Source organism: Urocitellus parryii, chromosome 6 (assembly GCF_045843805.1).
Source record: "Urocitellus parryii isolate mUroPar1 chromosome 6, mUroPar1.hap1, whole genome shotgun sequence".
Taxonomy (NCBI): Eukaryota; Metazoa; Chordata; class Mammalia; order Rodentia; family Sciuridae; genus Urocitellus; species Urocitellus parryii.
In genome coordinates, this window is record NC_135536.1 from 155,599,605 (window position 1) to 155,620,626 (window position 21,022).

Consider the following 21,022-nt stretch of genomic DNA (forward strand, 5'->3'; position numbering starts at 1 on the left):
ATGGTAGCACCAGTTATAAAAATCTGAATAAGAACTTAGGTGACCAGTGTGAGGTAATTGGATATAAACCATGGCAAACCTTGGGCTCTGAAGTCAAACTATTCATTTCAGAGCCATGATTTAGTAACTGCATGGCCACAGGCAAGTTAATGTCAATGGGACCTCTGAGGCATGAAGACAATAGGCACGACATTCCATAGGAGCCCCTCTTAGGAAAATGTTGAAGTTGGTGGGCAAGCCCTGTTAGCTGACTTCTAAACCCTAAGGGACAATGAAGGCCTAAAGGATTAGAATACTGATATAGAAAAATATTTTCTGGAAATTTATTCACTAACAACTATTGATGTTCTCTTGAGTCCCAAGCCTCTCCCCCATCCAACTTTGAAAAGAGAGGTGGAATTTGCCTTGTTCTTAGGCTCAAATCACAAAAAGATTTTTGTGGCCCTCTGAGAGTTTCACCCGAATTCCCTACTTACTGGGCACAGTGGGGTGAGTGTGTGATTCCTCCTGAGAAATCTAATGGCCATGGAGAATAGGCTATTGGCTGCTGAAGGACCCAAAAGGAAGGTGGCCTGCATTGTCTGATCTGTTGAACCCCCGACACATAAACTTCTATCTGGGTCCTTCCTGTAAGGCCATGTTATTGTTTAGATATGTGATATCCTCCAAAATGTGAGCAGGTTCAGACAAAATTAGTTTTTGAGAGGTGTAACCTAATCAATGGCTGAATCTCCTGGAATAGATGAACTGGGCGGTAACTGTAGGCAGTAGGGCATGCCTTTGGGATATATATTCTGTCCCTGGTGAGAAGATGCTCTGTCTGCTTCCTCGTTGCCAGGTCCTGAGCTGCTTTCCTCCACCATGCCTTTCTGTCCTGATGTTCACTTTGGGCCCAGAGCTATGAAGTTGGTCTGTGCTCCCTGATGAGCAGAAGCACAGCCCCTGAGACAGGAGTCCCTGATGCTTCCCCTTTGCTGGCAAAACAATAAACCTTCTTATTCATTTTTTTCTCAAAACCTATGCCCTCATTATTGAATTGCGGACAAGGACAGAGCTGACAGTTGCCATTCCTTTCCTCCCTGAAGGCAGATTCTGGAGCAGCCACTGAGCTTTGAAGGCCAGTTCCTGCCCAAACTGGCCAGGAGCTCAGGTCCATCCTGGAGGGGAGCCTTGCTCTGCTGCAGGCCTTTCAGAGCTCCTCAGTAGGCAGTTGATGTGTCCCTAGGCATGGACCAAGACCTCTAAATCACAGGCCCCAAATAAACTTCCTCTCTTCTATGTTGTTCTTGTCCAGTCCTTTGGTGACCTGGGAGTCATGGTCTCAGGTGTCGAAGCTGGAGGACTGCATTCCCTGGACGACATGCTATGAAGAGAAGAGTCTGCTGACCTACCAAGCAGGGTTTGTCCTAGGACAGGAGAGGCCGAGAATAGACTTTCCTAGCCCTGTTTCTCCCTGCCCTGACCTCAATTTCAGAAGGCCCAAAATACAACAAAACAAGAGGAAGAAACTAATGGGCATAAAAAATAAAATAAGACCACTAACTAAATGGAAGAGGCATAGTGAGAAAGAGAGGAGAAACTCCCAGTTCCCCTCGAGCTGTTCCTATACACCGTTAGTTGTCTTCTACCACAGGATGGAGAAGTTTGACCTTTGGATGAAAACTGAGTTTCCATCATTACAGAAAATGGACATTTGATGGAATTAAGATCATATGTTGTGATTTGAAGTGACCCACACAACTTTAATTACCTAAAATTGAACAGAAAAATCACAGGACTAGGTGCAGAAGAAATCCCATCTAGGTGCAGAAGAAATCCCAGCCCCACTGCATGTATTCATAGGACAGAAATCAAGTGACTTTGTGATTATTTCAACAAGTCCTGATGGCTTACTATTCACTTGCAGTCCCAAACCTCCCCTTATCTCAATTTTCCCCCACTGCAAACTGGAGAAACTGATACACAAACTTATACGAGATTGAAATAAGATGGTCCGTGAATGTATATAATGCGGACTGCGCAAAATAACAAATGTTCTTTCAATGAATATTGGCAATTCAATGGAAAACTGCTTAGTAATATGTATATTCATATCGTAATTCAGGGAAAAGGCATCTTTCAAAGAACATTATAACCCCATATTTAATTATATACGCATGGGTGGTTTTTTTTTTCAGTGAAGATGATCTATAGGTAAAATTACCAAAATATTAACAAAAGTAGTCCACACATAGAAGGACTACAGGTTTTACTGATTTTCTTTATTGTTTTTTCCCTAAAATTTCTACCTCAAATAAACACTTTTTTGGTCATGACATATTTATTTTTAATCAAGGGGCAAAAGATGTGACTCCCTAGTAAGCATCTGCAGCTCTAATTGGCTCCTTTGTTATTTTACATCCTCAGCTACTTTAAAATACACAAAGCAAAGCCTTACACTGGCGCTGCTGTTCCTTTCCTCCCTGAAGGCAGATTCTGGAGCAGCCACTAAGCTTCGAAGGCCAATTCCTGCCCAAACTGGCCAGGAGCTCAGGTCCAACCTGGAGGGGAGCCTTGCTCTGCTGCGGGCCTTTCAGAGCTCTTCAGTAGGCAGTTGATGTGTCCCCGGGCATTTCTGGACCTCCGTGGCATTCATTATCCTGACTCTGCAGGAAACAGAATGCATTTTTCCCCCTCCTACTGGGTTGTGGCAAGAACCCTATCAGCATCCAGGAAAGCCTTAGGATTTTTTTCTTTTTCTGTTGGGAGACTTGGCACCTCTTTTTAAGAACAATCACATCACTAAAGGTGAACTGAAACAAAGGCTTAAAAAAAGAAAGTCCTTCAATTTATTCCTGTGTTTGATGAACATTTTCTTTGTTGCCTGGTCTCTCCTAAATAAATGTCCGCACAGGACCACAAGAGGCTGATGGGGAAGGAGAAAGCAGGGAAGAGTGAGTAGGGGACAGTTATTGTAGAAAATCCTCTGCATTCAAAAACTGAAGCTATTATTGGTGGTGTGGTCTCAAATGTGTGTATGAGGTTCTCTTGGAGTGGTGGAAAATCCACCACTGTTGAAACTAAAAAGTCAAGGACCTTGTTGACCAGGTGGCCTTAAGTTGACTAGCATTTTATCATTTACTAGCCAGAATGCTAGAATTGATCTAAGAATGACAGAATGTAAAATGGTGCATCCCCCTTGGAAAATAGTTTGGCAGTTTCTCAAAATATTAAACAGAGAGTTACCATTTGGTGCAGCAATTCCACTCTAAGGTATATACACTCAAGAGAAATGAGGCCATACTTTCACACAAAAACATGAATATGAATTTTCATAACAACATTATTCATAACAACCAAACACTGGAAACAATTCAAATGTCCATCAACTGGTAAATGGATAAATAAAATGTGGTATCATCCACACAATAGAATATTTAACAATAAAAAGGATACATACTACAACATGGATGAACTTGGAGAACATGCTAAGTGAAAGAAGCCAGTCACAAACTACCTCAGAATTGTATGAAGTGTCAGAATAGGGTAAATGCAGAGACGGAAAGTAGATGAGTGGTTGCCTAAGGCTGAGGATAGGAAGCTGGGGACATAGTATGACTGCTAATGGGCACAGGTTTCTTTTTTGGGTGATTAAAATGATCTGAAATTAGATAGTGGTGATGCTTGTGAAATTCTGAGAGTATACTAAAACCCATTAAATTGTGCAACTTAAGGCTGTGGATATAGCTCAGTTGGTAGAGTGCCTGCCTCTCACGCACAAGGCCCTGGGTTCAGTCCCCAGCACCACACACACACACACACACACACACACACACACACAATTATACAACTTAAATGAGTAAATATGACTTTTAGCTTAATAAAGTCATTTTGTATCTTAATAAATAAAGTTTATTTATATCTTAATAAAGGGGATGTGCTGCAATAACCTATAGAAAATGAGGATAAAGATGTAGGATTGATTTGTGAGAACACTGAGATCAAAGCTCCTTTTTACATTTCGTCTCTTATCACACCCTGAAGGCCTCATTTTTCACCATTCTGTCACGGTCCAACATCCAGGGCTTGGTGATTATGACCTAGCTCTTATTCTGTCACTCATGTGACAGACATTGCTTTGACACTTTATAAGAATACTGGAAAGCCACATACAAAATGGAACTGAATCTTGGAAAGTTTTTAATGTAACCTCCACATGGGATCATAACTTCTTTCCTTCTTTTTGAGCAGCTACCACCATAACTTTGAAAGGTTTGTAACAACTGGCTGATAACAGCAAAGAAAGAATTATAAACAGCCTGAATCACTAGTGACCGAAAAGCTGATCCTAGCACACCCACCTGGACCCAGATGTCTTCTCCTTCCCAGCCCAGCCCAGCCAGGGTCAGGCTGGTCCCAGATCAAACCCTAGTGGATGACTCTGCCAGAAGGAGGATCCAAACTGCACTGGGTGTAAACCCCGGGCCACCTTTTGATTAAGTAGCTGGTGCCAAAGATCTGGGAGATTCAAAAAGGTCAATGCCAAGCCATCACCCTTCTTTGTGGTTTGCTTTTCCTATAATAGTTGTGATATCAGTACCGCAGCTTTTTAGATAAGAAATATGTAGTGGTTAATGGTTTGAGTTTGGTCAACCAAGTGCTGGGTCTGAATATCTGTCAACATATTAACCTTTGAACTAGTCATTTACTTGCCCTCCCTGTAAGCCTGTTTTCTTTAGGTGTGCTGAGGATGATAGTCAGCAGTAACTATTTACAAGTGCTGATACGAGAATTATACAAGACAACATGGGAACTTTTGGCAAGAGCTCAATACACAGTAATAACAGTATTAGCTGTTGTTGTTGTTATTGCTAGATAAGCTTTCTAAGAGGGAGGAATTAAGACACCAATAAGAAGAAACCACTGGCTTACAAAAGTCATTTTGATATACACATATATGCTACATTTTATATTAAACTAGATAGTGTTCAGAGAATAGGAAGAAATGCCTATACAATCTGTATTGCTTGAAGGAGAAGAAGGAGCTCATGAAGGAATTTATGCAAATTGTAAAAAGAATCTCAAGAGAAAAAGGTTCACTATAAATAGAAAAAAATGCATTTCCCACAGTAGCATATACATGTAGGAAATGACTGAGACGTGGCTTTAAAAAACAAACTGGACTCATGGTGGTGACTTAAAGTGGGTTAATTTCATTTCAAAAAACATTGCCATGGTCACATTAATAATGATCAGTGCATATTTGATATGAAAAATATGGGTTTGCATGTTTAGAAATCTCTCCTAAGGAGATGCTGAAGAGCTGAATTTTAAAAACACACCACACACACACACACCACACACACACACACACACACACACACACACACACACACTAATCATGTACACAAACCAAGGGAAATCTAACCACAGCAGTGAAAGTTACCAAGTTTAAGGAAGGGGTTGGGAAACAAGCTGAGGAAAATTTAGCAGGTGCTGGAAGAATAATGCAATTTCCTAGGGCAGCAGATGCACAAGTGAAACAGTATCCAGTAACAGTCCATCAGATGGTAATTATAGCTGGACTGGGGAAGAAGAGCCCAGATGAAAAGGGGCAATTCAAAGGGTAACTGAATGCCAGTGAGTGACATCTTTCTGAGAGATCACATACCAGGAAAGGGAGGGCCAGCATTTAGCTCTGAAAGGGGGTGGGGTTAAATAAACTGTCATTTTTCTTTATAGAAGGACAAAGGAGAAATGTGGAAAAACCAAATGGAGACCGCCAAAGAATTCACAAGTGGGGATCTCAACAGACCACCACTAATAACTGATCAGAAAGAAATAACAGTGTTGATCGCTCTAAAAACTCTGGAAGTATGACTTTTCTTAGGAGAGAAAGTGAGAACGAGAGAAAGAGAGAACAGTTCAAATCAGAGTTCTATGAGCACTTTTATAAGCCCATATGGAAAACTAAAGTGATGACAGTGGATGATGAGGAACTTCTGTTGATAATGAAGCACGGGTAGCCTCTGTTTAAGTTCAAAGCAAAATTTTTTGGAGTTTAATATAACAAATCATAGCTATTAAATAACCACTAGAAGGGAAGTAGACCCAGGGACAAAAGTCACCAAGGCATTCCCTTCTGGGTAACTCTACTTACTCGAATTTAATCACAATGCGATTATTTCTCCTGACTCCAGGATCTTGCTCCCCGGAGGTCAGTGCAAACCCTCTTCCCTCCCCCATTAATTCTGAGAGTGGACTGGAAGCTTCTCAAGGGCAGGGATGGTGTCTCAGTCAGCTCTGAATCCCTGCAGGAGGCAAGCAGGAAATAATATGCTTACACCCAGTTGCCTGCCAAAGTAAGAATGGGGCAACTTGCTCTGCAGTCTTTAATCAGTAAAGGCACACAATTAATATAGCCATATTTTGAGTTGTTCTCTGATAGTACTTATTCAGGTGAGCCACAATTAATTTCATAAAAAATGTCCATGATAACAGTGGAATTTTACTCAGCCATAAAGAAGAAAGAAATTATGGCATTTGCTGATAAATGGATGGAAATGGAGAAGATCATGCTAAGTGAAATAAGCCCGACTCAGAAAAGTCAAGGGCCGAATGTTTTCTCTCATATGCAGAAGCTAGACCAAAAAAAGGAGAAATAGAAGGGGTGTCCTTTGAAAATAGAGGGATATCAGTGGAATAGAAGAAAGGGATAGAAGAGGAGGGAGAAGAGATGTGGCAAAGGAGGAACTGCAGAATGAAATTGACCAAATTATGCTATGTGCATGTATGAATATACCACCTTTAAGTATATCTATAAATTAACATTATTAATTATTAATAAAACAATAAACATAAGGAAGACCCGTAGAGTAGAGGAAGGGAAATAGGGAAAGTGAGGAGAGCTAGAGAAACTGCTGGGGGCTGAAATGCAGCAAATTATATTCCATCCATGTATAATTATGTTAAAAGGAACCCCACTATTATCTAAACTAAAATGCACTACCAATAAAAATAGTCAAAATAGGAAATTCAACTACAATTTTTTTTCATGATAATAACTTTCAGAATGTAAATACACAAACCAAGCTAGCTCATTCAAGATAAGAGGAGGATCTTTTTCAGGGCCATAATGTGAACGATGATCTTAATTAGAAAAAAGTCCTCTCTCCTAGCCATGAATCCATACTTGTGGACCATGAAGATATTACTATGAATCCTAGGGGCCGACTTCCTCAATGCATGTTGAGTAGCATTTGCATTTTTGGGGGTTCTTACTTATGACCTGCTAGAGGGTCATAAAAATAGAAACAATAGAGAAGGTGGTGCGGCAGGGACACCTATCATCCAAACCAGGCAGAAACTATGAGGGCCTCGGGGTGGGGAGGAAGGGCATGCTGCCCTACCATGCAGTGATGAATTTCAATCACTGCTGCCTTATGCCAGATTCAAATTGGCAACCCACTGAGATGAAACACTTTCTATCCCATTACTCATGCCTGGAGTGATCTGTTCCCTTGAAGATTGGCTTCCTAGGTGAAAGCAAGGGAATGGATGGTCACTCTGGGATGCCTTAAATAGGATAAAAGGTATGAAAGGCGAGTGGCCAGAGAGAAATGATAGGGATATGGAAAAGGAGCTGATGGTCCCATATAAATCTCAATGCATGGGATGGGAAAGGGTGGGACACTTAAAGGAAAAGGGAACTCAGTTAGTAATGGCAACCTCACCCACTTCAACTCCTACAATACTTTTGCTCTGCTAACAAAACAACATATTTAGGACTATATAGTAATCCTTCCTAAAAATTTGTATTTGGTTCAACTTATCTCATGAACTCACTCCAAATCATTAAAGCCATTTAAAATGTTAAAAAGAAACAAATCAAACAATACAACTTAACTTTTGAACATTCAGATCCATCCCACATGGATTCTGGTACTAATAATCCTCTGAATAGAGCTTTTAAGATTTCTAAAATTATTACTAAATCCTTTTTTTGAGTTTTGGGTTTTTTTAGGGTCTTGTGCATCTGGGAGATAAGTGGTCTAACTCTAAGCTACATCCTAGCCCTAATACTATCCATTTTATTTTGTAAGCCTTTTTGTTTTGTTTTTGCAGAGTAGAGCATCATACCCAAGGTCTCATACATGCTAAGCATGCAGTCTAACACCAGGAAAAAACTCCTTTGCTAAATCTTAATCTTTACTAAAACCTTCTCTCAAGATTGAATATAACAAGTAATAGCAAAAAGTTAGAATTTACCAATAAATAAAATCAACAGCACAATTCAGTAAGTAATTCAGTAAGTGTTCTCATTTTCCTACCCATCCCTTAGATAGCTATCTTCCTGGATCCCAGGTTCAACAATGCATCTCTTAAGATGTGCCAGGGCTCTGAGAAGAATAGCATACTGAGATGACCAAGGAAAAGGTTATTAAAGATAAGCAATCCTTTCAAATCTTAACAATATGAGAAGCAATGATAGGATCATTTTTAATAAAACAAAATGTTTTCTCTGCTCTTGTCCTTACCTGGAGCTCCAGCTCCACTCAAAGTGGCTCAACTCTGGAAATTCCTAGGGGCAGTGGGAAGGAGCAGGAAGGAGCTCCAGCATGTTCAGAAAAGCATACTCTTGCTCCATACCACCACTCTGGCATCTCTCCTCCAGCTCCAGGACTAACCCCCCATGCCTCCAGAGGGCTGGCTTGATGGCACGGGGCTATGGCAACACTAATGCATGGCCCATTCCTCTGGTCTTCCATGCTTGAAGGTATCTCAGCAAAGGCTGCAAAAGGACAGCATCTCTCATCTTTACCTTGATATGATACCGAAGTTGCAAAGCAGTACGTTTGGTGAATCCATGTACTTTTTACTCCCAGCCCCTTCTCCTGGAATTGGCATGACTCCATAGAAGCTGTATTTTAGTGAGAGATACAGCATGTAGATACCCTCTCTGATCCCAAGGGATAGTTTGTGCATTAAACTTGTGGATGGTTTCCCAAGGAGTCCATTCCCAGGATGTTCACATGTAACCAGATCACCTGGTCCTCCAGGTGGACTGGTGCATATCTCATCTCTATAGTGCAGTGGACCCTACTACAAAGAATATGTCTGACCTATGGATGAAATTAAAGATATCTAGGCTTTGCTCCAAAATGATATAGGAGGAAGAGCTAGTGGGTGAGGAGAAAGAAGATCCAAAATTAACCAAGAATGTAAAATCATTGCTGCTGGGTGTTGAGTTTTGTGCTACTCAAGGTGTGGTCTGGGACATTTGTGCCTATGCGCTGTGACTGGTCTTTGAAGACATATGTATAGAGATTGAAAGGAGCATTCAGAAGCCTTTATAGCCAGTTGACAGAATAATTATGTGTCTGTAAAATCTAATATAAAATAACTGGACTTGAATTTTTGTCTGTCTTTGCTTTTTAAACTCATTTTTCCAAGAATTTACTTTTTACAAAACTGTCAATCTATGAGGATGGTACACTTAAAAAGAAAGAAAGAAAGAAAAGTAAGGAAAGAAAGAAGATGCCTTATTATGAAAAGATTGAGAAGCCTTGCTTTATATGATTCTCTTTCTCTCTGTGTCTGCTTGTCTTTTTCCATAATAAAATGTTAGAAAAAAAAAAGACTTGCTATTTGTTTTCAGTCTCAAATTAAAATTTTACAATTCATCAGAATATAAATGAACTGATTTTATTTTACAAATACAAAGATAAATACAGACTTGACAACCTCAGTTACCCAAAAGGGCCTCCTCCTGGCGGCCCCCTCCCTCAGGGTAGTCACACAGAGTGGGGTGGGGGGCAGGAAAGATAGTGGAACCATGAGCTTACTGCAGCATGGGGCACCACAGCCCTGATGAGCAACTTGTGGCTTAACATTTGGAATATTTAAACTTTCACTTTTACTTTTTCCTCTCTGACAAAAGACACATCTTAGCCCACAAAGGGCTGTGTGTGTGTGTGTGTGTGTGTGTGTGTGTGTGGATATGTATGAAAATTACAAGCCCACGTATCTGCCAACTTGATACAATTATGCTTTCTAGTGAAGTAACTGAAAATAGCTGTATGTAGGTGTACATGTACATTTCCATTTAAAAATGGCATCTAGTCTCTTTTTCTATTCTGGTCATAACACCATCATCCCAGGGCCATTCATTTTAAGGTCAAAAACTCCTGTGACCCCAGGGCAGCTAATATGTTCCTGTTAATCATCCTGACTCCCCACAGAGGAGTTTAGGGGAAAAAAAAAATAACAGCTTAAGACTCAAACGTCTTGAATGCAGCCAGCTCTGTTTCCTCCATCAGCTTTGTCCTAACAGTAAAAGACCCACTTAATGCCTTGAAAGCAAAACATCGATTGGAAGGAGGAATCCGCTTTTGAGGAAGGGGAAAGAAAATGAAAATATGCTGGGAGGGTGACGGGAGGCCATTTGTCCTGGGACACGGCAGCACGTGGGGTGTCCCTGCTGTGTCCCCCCTGTGGGATCCTGTGGCTACTGTTTCAGGCTTACCATGAAATAACCACTTGAGGGGAAAGGCTGCAGGGAGCCTTTGCAGGGCGCAGCCTGTAAGGGTATGAGCGCCAGGTTCCCTGTAATTAAGAAGCAGCCTGCTCCCGCGAAGACAGTGCTGCCACCCCATCTGCCAAGCCCGCGGGAGCTGGCACCGAGCCTCCCTGCCTGCCGCCCTGCTACCCACCGGATCCTTGGAGACCGCCTTTGATGGAGCGTTTATGCCAAGCTTTTCCAGAGGATAGACAATCTGTCGTCGTGGTCGCACGGGAACCAAGTAATGAAGGGCAGATGTCAGGGAGTGGGCGTAGGGGTTCTGGAACTGAAAGACAGCAATCTATATTTTAGGGGAGAGAATGTCAGAGAGGCGCAGCGCAGATGTCTGCGTGCAGCTTTACAAATACAAAACTCTTAACTCGGCCAAGTCGGAGAGGGGGAAAAAAATCAGCAAATAAACAAACATACTCTTCGAGCAGAGGAATGAATTGTAGATAATGCCTGACACTAATGAAGATAATTACGAGAGTAATTACATTACTATCTCTGTGGGAATGACAGATAAACAAGTGGTTTGGTTTATGGGATTTTTCAGTACAAGTATTTTCCCCAGGAGGATGCTCTTCTCCATAGTGATCATGAATCAGCTTGATTTGACCCCATTAAGTTGTGTTATCTGCGTCCTGTTAACCTTTGTGTGTTTGGCACAAGCTGCTTTAAGAAGACACATAGATAAAAATGCCATTGCAGAGTGACTGAACAAAAAAAAAATGTGAAAATCCTCCTGTTATGGAACTGAGAGACAGTCCCAGACACTTTAGCTAGACCCTTGTGGATAAAACGAGTGTTAGAACAAAAAGATAAAACCGCAAAGTGGGGTAGAGTGGGGGAGGTAGATCATATTATGCTTAAGATTTATGTTTGTTGGAATGGACTATGATAAATCATGTTTTAGGACAATGCTTTAAATATTAATTTTCTCTAGTTTTAAAAAAAATTGGCAGAGAAAGCTGAATATGGTGATTTCTATTTTTCTTACATGTATAAATTCTCAGAAATTTGGTAAAACTAACACAGGATATAGTAACCATTTAAACCTCAAGAGTCAAACTATGAAGCCAAAACTTTTAATGTTACACGTACTGAATTTAAATGAGAAAGACAAAAAAAAAGTAAAACTGAATTGTTGCTATATCTTAATAAATAAGATGATTTATGAATCACTTATTTACAATTCTAACATAACCCTGGTATTTTTAAGAGCTTCCACAGGGAATTCTAAAATCCTTCACCAACGAACCTCATACCTTGACTTTACAAACTGAAAAACAGAACCCAGGAATCTCTAGCCAGAACTCTACTTTTTATGTCAACGAATTTCTCTCAATGCATGCCCACGCAGTACAAAGAAATATAATTCAAGCCAAAAAAAACTCATATTTGCTACAGTCAACCAGAGATTTACAGCAAATTTCCAAATTTGTTTGGAATTGCTGCTTACACTTGTTTCAAATGTATATGCATAACTGGAAATGCAAACTGAGAGGAAATCTGTTTCCAAATGTGTTTCCATAGCCTATATGATAGTGCCTAACATATCCCTAACTCTACACCATTGTGGTAAACAAACATTCAATGAAATGCCCAAGAAATTATTTTTATTATAGATGCAAATGGGCTTTCTCCAACCCAGCATATCCGGGCAATATTATGAACAAAAACCAAGAATTTAATATCACATCCTGAAGGTCACACAATTGGCTTTTGGCCAAGTGTAAAGTGAAAGGAAATTGTGCAGGACTAGGATTTTCCAGTAAAACTGTTACCTTCCCATTTCATTAAGTTCAAATCTAGGGTGATCATATTGCTATCTGCTGCATTTTGATAGAAAAAAAAATCTCTGGAGCAGGGTCTACATCTCCCTAAAAATATTTTCCATGTTTCTTCTTCTTTCTTTCCCATTCTCTTCACGCTTCTCCAACAAGCTTTTGTTCAGTAAGGTACACTGGCATAATTACTGTGTGCATGCCCCAATATACCCTAGATTGTTTAATAAAATGTTTGATAAATAAGATCAATCTTAAAAACCATTGAGTCTTCTGTGGGACAATGTCAAGGATTCCAGGCAGAACACAAGAAAGGTTGAGGTCATGAATGGAATCTGATGGAATGACTTCTAACCAGTCTAGTATTGAAGCCTATCGCATCTCGAGTTCTCATCGAGGAGACAAATGCTTCCAGTGATTGAGGGACTGGCTTTCAGGGCAACAACCCCTTGGGAATCCAGATTGAATGGGCACTTGCCTGTGGAACAATCAGGACACCTAACATGAGGGAGGGAAGGAGGGAGGAGGGAAGAAGTGTGTGTGTGTGTGTGTGTGTGTGTGGCTTCAAGGCACTGGAGATACAACTTTGAAGAAAGCAAACACTCCTACCTTTATGGTAAGATGTACTGAAATGTGCAGGATTCGGAAATAGAATAGGTTTATTTTTAGTGCACACACATCCATTATTATTCTACATAATTTTACATGGAGTTATACGGGTGTTTACTACATAATGTTTACGATAGGATCATACATCTCCACTTTTTATCCATTACTTTTATGGAGTGGATATAGAATCTACTTGGAATGCTGGTATAAGCACACCAATCTTATAGAATAGAATTAATTTATTCTATTTATTTACTTGAAGAAATACAATAGGATTATTTTGGCATTGTGCTAATGCGCCATAAGACATAATTTGATTTTTACGTCTCAGATATTTTTGCATAGTTTTTAGTCTCTATTTTGTCAATAGAAAAAAGCTAACAAATTGCTCTACTAATAACATTGGTTGCTGTTGTCTCAGAACTTGAAAGCTTTCTGGATATTCACTGTAGTGTAAGAAAAGGGCCAAACTCAATGTGGTCACTGGAAATTCATATCCATGTCAAAACCCATCAAGAGAGGAATGAATGAGATAAGGGCACACAATAGGAATGACACTGTGAATGCTGATCTGCTGGGAAAGGGAATAACAAAAACTCCTTACCTTGCCTTCCCTGGGTTGTGGGTAGATAGGGTAGTAGAGACAGGACTTATAGCTTAAGCGAAGGATCTCCTTCAGAAAAAACTTGGTGTAGTGCCGGAAAATAGGGTTCAGTGCAAAGTGATACAAGTGACCATGTTCTTCCTGCTGATGGTGGCTGAAGTAGATGAAATCTTCAATATTGTAATGGGACCGTATGTACTCTACATCCTAAAGAAGAGGCAGAGAAAGTGTGTTTTAAACAAATAGCATACATGATATGATAAATATCCATTAAAAATTATTCTAGGGTGGCAGGGGTGAGGTTCAGCGGTAAAGTGCTTGCCTCCCATGTGTGAGGCACTGGGTTCGATCCTCAGCACCACATAAAAGTAAATAAACAAAATAAAAATACTGAGTCCATGTAAAACTAAAAAATATTTTTTTTAAAAAAATTACTGTAGTGTCTTTTTCTCCCATTTTTTAAAACCACCTTGTCTTCATGAAGTTTTTTTTTTTTTTTTTTTTTACATTAAAAGCATATGGAGGGCTGGGGCTGGGACTCAGTGGTACAGTGCTTGCCTAGCACATGCGAGGCACTGGGTTGGATCCTCAGCACCACATAAAAATAAAGATATTGTAAAAATAAAGATATTGTGTCCAACTACAACTAAAAAAATATTTTTAAAAAAGCATTATGCTATTTTGCATGTATCACAATGCATTCTAGTTTTATAAATAACTATAATCCACCAATCATAAATAAATAAATAGATAGACAACAGAGTAGTGGAAAGTAATTAGAGAAGCAAGAAGGGAAGAGAGAGAGAGGAAGTAGGGATTGAAATGGAGAAAACTACATTATATGCATTTATGGATATGTCAAAACAAACCCCACTATTATGTATAACTATAATGCACTAAAAAGTTTTTAAAAAATATAAAGTAATGATTCCTGAAAGTTGCTTGTTTTGATGACTTGTTTGGGGGGTACACAGCTTTGGAGTTCGTTCATTATACCCACGGTTGACATTAAGTGGAGAGCGCTGAGCCTGCGTTTGGCAGGACAGCAGCCCTTAACCCTGCTGAACACCACGAGTGCAAGCTGGTCAGCACAAGAGACTGAGCATGTGAGTTATTCTGGACTTAGACAAACAGACCCACTGGCATTCCTGGATGTCACTATTCACCTGTTATGGTGGAAACACGCCATCTCAAAGTCACATACTTTAACTGGCACAAGTAGCTGGGCTGAGTGTGTGGGCTTTCCTAACTTTCTATGTCTCATGTATAATAGTTTTATATAACAGAAGGTAATTTAAAGGATTCATGAGTGTTCATATGGAAAATGAAATATTGGGCATGTTGCTTCTGTTTCTAGGAGATGGGTTCTGGGGCACACACTGCATCTCCCTATGTTGCATTGGGAACTAGGGGCTTATCTGTGCTAGTTGTGTACTGGGTCAACCCATTTTGCTTCACCTCCCAGATGTGTACTGTTGGGAGAATGGAGTAAAGGGGAGCAATCCAAAGCAAATATGACTCTCTCTGATGACAGGAGGCTTAATTCTTGACAAATAAGTCCTACAAAACCTACTGAATGCAAAATCAAACATATTCAATACACCTGAAATGTAGGAAAGAAACAAATTAAATGCAGGTTGAAAAACTGCGAGTTAGATTTCCTCATTTTCCCTAGGGAAAATTGTTTTAAGAAGCATATTTTCAAGAAGAGAAATTGGAGAATGCAACAAACTCGATTTATTCTGTGATCATCTAGGTTGGTATTAGCAATTTCATGAAAACTGTTAATACTGTAGCAAAAGCTTTTTCAAGGTCCCTTGCCTTTCAGCTCCTGCCACAAAGCACAGAAGAAACGGGGCTTGGGGTAACCAGACCAGTGTGGACCTGAGGGCAATTCTGGCAACCTTTCAATCTGCAGTGACTCTGTATCAGCCTTTATACCATAAGAACTTTCTTTAATTAACAAAGAGATATCCCTCATTATAAAATAAAAAAGAGTAATAAGTGTAAGACTGAGAAATCATTGAAAAGTAAAAAAGCAAAGAGCCAACAAAAAAGTTATTAGCTCAAAACAGCAGATGGGCAATGTGTAATTTTACTTCCATCCCAAATCCCTTAAAAATAACAAGATTTATTTTTAAAATAATTGGGGTTTAGTGGAGGGGGGCAAAAATGTAAAAAATGGGAGGAAACTCTACTAAACCTTCCTCTCTTGGGCACTTTGGGGTCCCTGCCTGCCTGCTGGTACCATCTTCAAGCACACAAGAGGAGGCCAGACAACGGTCATCTCCCTCCCAGTTAGACAAAGGGGGAGAGGAGACAAGCAATAGAGAAACACATAAACACAACTGCCAGCCATGCACATGCCAGCCAACTGCCCATACTGACAATTTAATTTGTCATTCTTGACACAGACTGACTTTTGAGGAAAAATGACTGAAACAAAACCAGAATGGAGAAGCATATGACCTGCTACAGAGGAAACAGATTGATCAGAGAACAGAGGAGGTTTTTTTTTTTTTTTTAAATTCTACATAATGTCTTCAGAGATACCCAAAAGGATCTTGCATGTAACAAAACAAACAAGTTGATACCAAAAAGAAACCATTAGAAAACAAGGAAGAGACATGAAAGTTAAATATATGAATTCTGGAATACAAATTCCATCATCAGAAGACCTGGATAACAGAATAAACATGACTGAAGACTCAATTAGGAATTAAGAAGACAAAAATCAAAGAAAATTCTTAAAATAATGAGTAAGAAATACAAGATTATCTATCATATGTATTATCTATATAACATGTATGTCAAAAGACATTGAAGAATCAATTCAAAAGATTCGATATCTACCTAAAGAGCAACTTAAGAAGAGGAGAATAGAGACGATGGAGGAGTAGGAATAACTAATGAAATTTTCCTGAAAGAGGCATAGACACTTCTTGATAAAATTTCAGAATTTCTGGTATAAGAAGAAAATCTAATTCTCAAAGAGAGAGATTAAACACATTATTTACAAAGGATCAAGAATTCAGTCACCATTAGGCTATATTTTATCAATGATCCTGGATACTGAAAAATAATGAGAGTATAATGATGACAAATAACTTGAATAATAACTTTATATAGCCAAATGAGTATTTCAGCATGAAGAAAAAAATGAAAACTTCTCGCATATGTATAGAGTAGGAGACCTTACTACCTTTTAAAGAGAATAACTCAAAGATACATTTAATCAAAAAGAGAAATGAACGCAAGAAAAGGGATACTATACAGTACATTACAGTTTGGATCTGGACAGTTCCCCAAAGGCTCATGTGTTAAAGGCTTGGTTCCTAGCTGATGGCACAATTGGGGCGGGGGATTTTAGGAGGTGGAATCTAATTAAAGGAAGAGGTCACTCGGGGTGTCCCATAAGGTTATATTATGTCCCCAGCCACTTCCTTGTGTCTTCTCTTTCTCTTTCTCTCATTCTTTCTCTCCTCCATCCATCTTCTTCTTGACTACCATTAGGTGAGAAGCTCTGCTCCACTACACGTTCCCCTCCGTGATGTTCTGTCTTACCACAGGCCCAGAAATGATGGAGCCAAGTGACCATGAACTGAAATCTCCTTTAAATTGACTTGCTCAGGTATTTTGTCACAGCAATGGGAAACTGACCAAGCCACATATATATCTAGGGCTGGAGATGTAGTTTGGTAGTAGAGTTCTTGCCTAGCACATGCTAGGTCCTGGGTTTGATCCCCAGAACCACAGCTGGGTGGGGGGGAGTCAAAGCCATAAGAATATCTCAAAAAATACCAAACACCCATTTGATAAAATTCAATATATGTTTATAATAAAAACCTTTAACACACTGAAGATATAAGAAAGCTTATTTAATTTGATATCTCTAAGACATCTATAGCAAATGTTCTAAATGGAGGAAAATATGAAATAATCCCATTACAATAAAAAACAACACAAAAATAGCTACTATTTTTAAGGTTGGCTGAGTCATATGCTAAAATTGCAAAAAGAAATATGATACATATTAGAAGGAAAGTCAAAGATGACCAATGTGATAGTATCTCCTATCCTATATGTGTTTTCTACAAAGTGCCATTGCCACACCCCCATCAAGGGGTGGAATCCACTCCAGCCTTGAATCTGAGCATGCTCTCTAACTCCTTGAACCAATGAAATAATTTGAAGGTGATGCTATGCCTGGAAAGAGAATCAATTGCAAAACTTTGAGAACTAGAAAGAGATTCAGAAAGGTGGTTAGATATGAGACCAAAATAAAAAAAGTAGTAGTTTTACCGTATATTAAAATAAGTACTTGGAAAATGCAAGAAAAAGTGCTTATTTATAATACCAAGAAAAAAATCATGAAATACATATAAGTAAATCATAAATGTCCAAGACTGTACGAGGGCAGGGTCTCAGCTGGAAACAGATGGCACATTCAAATTAGGATAATTAAAGTGGTTTTAACAAAGGAAATACTTATGAGGATGGGGCTGGGTGTAGGGAAATTAGTAGGAATGGTGCCACAGCAACCGCAAGCTTTTAATAGCCTAAGTGAGTGGCAGAGTAGGAGGACATGTTACAGGAATCCACAAAGAGAACATCCTGGAGAAGAGGCCATCTTGATAAGGCCAGGAGATTAAGTGGACATATCAGCCAGTTGTCAGCATCCCAAGCTCACTGTCCTCACCTCCTCTGGTCAAGGCCTCCCACTGGCCAAATGAATATGGAAGCCAAAGAGCATAGGCATTATGATGCTGCCCATTCAGTTTGGCCTCCAGGGAAGGAACAGGGTGGAAAAGGGTGGGGAGGTGGCCTGCACAGTAAACAAAATATCTGGATGTATTGGTTCATTTTCCATTGTTATAACAAAACACCTGACTATGGGTGCTTTATTCATTCATTCATTCATTTATTGGTACTGGGGATTGAACTGGGGCCACTTTAGAGCTGAACTACATCAAATTGGGATACTTCACAGTACTGTTTATTTAGCTCACAGTTTTGGAGATTTAAAGTCCAAGACCAGATGGCTCCATTGGTTCAGATGATAGTAAGGGCTTCAGGGCTAATGATATAGTGCCATGAGTGTGTGCAAGAAGAAGGGAGGCATTCACATTAAATAAGCAAAAATAAAACAAGAACTGAAAGACAACAAGGGGAGAGAAAAGGCCAGTCTCAGTGCTTTTTTTTTTTTTAATCAACTCTCTTAAGAAAACTGATGTCCCCTCAAAACTACTTAATCCCTTCTGAGGGCAGCTTCCTCAATGACCTATCAATCTCCCACTAGCCCCGCCTCTTAGAGGTCTTAACCACGTCTTAACATTGTTATGCTGGGACAAGCTTCCAACACATGAACCATATCAAAACCATAACACTGGCACAAAACCATGCACACAGAAAGTAATAAAACTTTTCTGAAGAACCCAGAGTCAAACAGGAAGACATGTTCTCAGGTAAGTCTAGTATTTTAACAATGTTGATTCTTCCTAAATTGTTCTATAAAATCCAAATAGGCACAGAAAAAATCATAATAGGTACTAGAAGGTTTATCTGGGAGAGTATGAAATATCCAAGAAAAATCAAGAACATTTAGAGAAAGAAGGCAAATAAAAGAAGACTCTTCTACCAGAACTCAAAGTACATGATAATGTAATTAGGCATCAACTAACAAATCCATCCTTAGAATGGAGCTTAAAAATTGACACAAGTACACAGAAATTTAATAAATGTAAAGGTAGCATTTAAAATCAGTATGGAAAGAATGAAACACTTATTAATGATATTTTGGAGTAACTGTCCATTGGGAAAAATATAAAGTACATGTAATTAAATACAAAGAAGAATGCTGGAAAGGATAAATGAATAACTAGTACACTAGCAATCTTTTGGAGATTTTTTTGGATTTTTTCATGTGTGTGGGAGGTTATTTGAGTTTTTAGAATTAGAATGTTTTCATGTATTTTTTGTAATACTCAAAAAATCTTGAATTAAAAAAAGGAGAATTAAAAAACTACCAAGTAGAATATAAATTGATGATGATTAGATACTTTAGGAAAGGGAAGCAGTCACATTAAATAAGTAAAGATAAAACTTAAACTGTAGCATTGTGTGCTAATTCATGAAATAAAGAATCATGATTAAGGAAATCAATAGCCATTTCACAGGTTACCATTTCATTTCTGATCACTGCAATACCAACTATTTGTTCAGCAACTTCAGCAACAAATGCCTGCATTGGTGTTCCATCCTGAAAAGATAAATATGCATTTGAAGACCATTAAAAGTATTAGTGTCAAAGTTTCTGTGAGCATTAAATTGTGAGTCCATGATCATGAACCCACAAGCCATGAGTACATAATAATGATAGACAGATCCAATACCTAACGACATTTACTTTGGGATGGTATCAAGGTAAATGCCCTCCCTGTGTTCATTTCATCCTCACCTCAATTCTTTGTATTATTATTATTATTAATCTATTTATTTATGAGAAAATGAGCTTGTCAGGCTGTTACAAGATCTCCAGCTCATAAGGAATAAATCTATGATTCAAACTCCATTCCTTTCTACTCACAATTTACTCTACATCAATGGATCCCAAGTGTTATGATCCTAGAACCCCTACACACCAAGGACTCTTGAAGAGCTTTGGTTTAAATATATAATATCTATCACCATTTTATGTATTAGAATACTGAGAAAATCCAGGTGTGGTGGCACACATCTGTAATCTCAGTGGCTCAAGAGGCTGAGACAGGAGGATCGAGAGTTCAAAGCCAGCTTCAGCAAAAGCAAGGTGCTAGGCAACTCAGTGAGACAAGGTCTCTAAATAAAATACAAAATAGGGCTGGAAATGTGGTTGCATGCCCCTAAGTTCAATCCCTGCTATCCCCCCAAAAAAGAACAATTTGAATTTATTAATTTATTTTCAATTTAATGATAAAACAAAATTTAAACTTTATTTTTAATTGAAAATTGACAGCATATTGCATATTTAATTGAATGTATTTTTAATTCAAAAAATTATACATTCCAAAACAAAAATACTCAAAAGAATTGAACCATTTTCTATTTTTGCAAATTTCTTTAATGTTTGGCTTAATAAAAGACAGCTAGATTGTCATGTTTGCTCCTGCAGTCAATCAGTTGCAATATGTTGTTTTAGTTGAAATATAGAACATAAATTTGCCTTCACCAAGATATGTAGTTGGAAAAGAAAGAAGTATTTAGATAATTTTTCAGATAATTATGGATATTCTATGATACTCCACCAAAACTCAACAAGTGTAGTGTTTTAGAGATTAGTTCCAATGTAGTATCTGAAACCATATCAATGTGCTGAGGGCCATTGCCAAGTAGGAATGACGCATCGAAATTTCCTTGCCAGCGTACCCCATGTTAAATGGACTTGCCTTGGAATTTCGCTGTTGACATTGCATGTAAGGTGACCTTGCTCAAGGACCAGGGCGG

The 21,022-nt window shown here is 38.9% G+C and overlaps 1 protein-coding gene across 1 annotated transcript in view; it reads right to left on the reverse strand.

The window, feature by feature from the left end:
* The window catches only part of Cfap61 (cilia and flagella associated protein 61), a 262,491-nt gene that overhangs the window by 138,063 nt on the left and 103,406 nt on the right, over nucleotides 1-21,022 (reverse strand). Inside the window, exons 15-17 of the mRNA XM_026400722.2 lie at nucleotides 19,722-19,799; nucleotides 13,541-13,747; nucleotides 10,692-10,826 (exon numbers count right to left, since the gene is read on the reverse strand). Of these exons, the coding sequence (XP_026256507.2) occupies nucleotides 10,692-10,826; nucleotides 13,541-13,747; nucleotides 19,722-19,799 (420 nt within the window). The remainder of the gene's footprint in view (nucleotides 1-10,691; nucleotides 10,827-13,540; nucleotides 13,748-19,721; nucleotides 19,800-21,022) is intronic.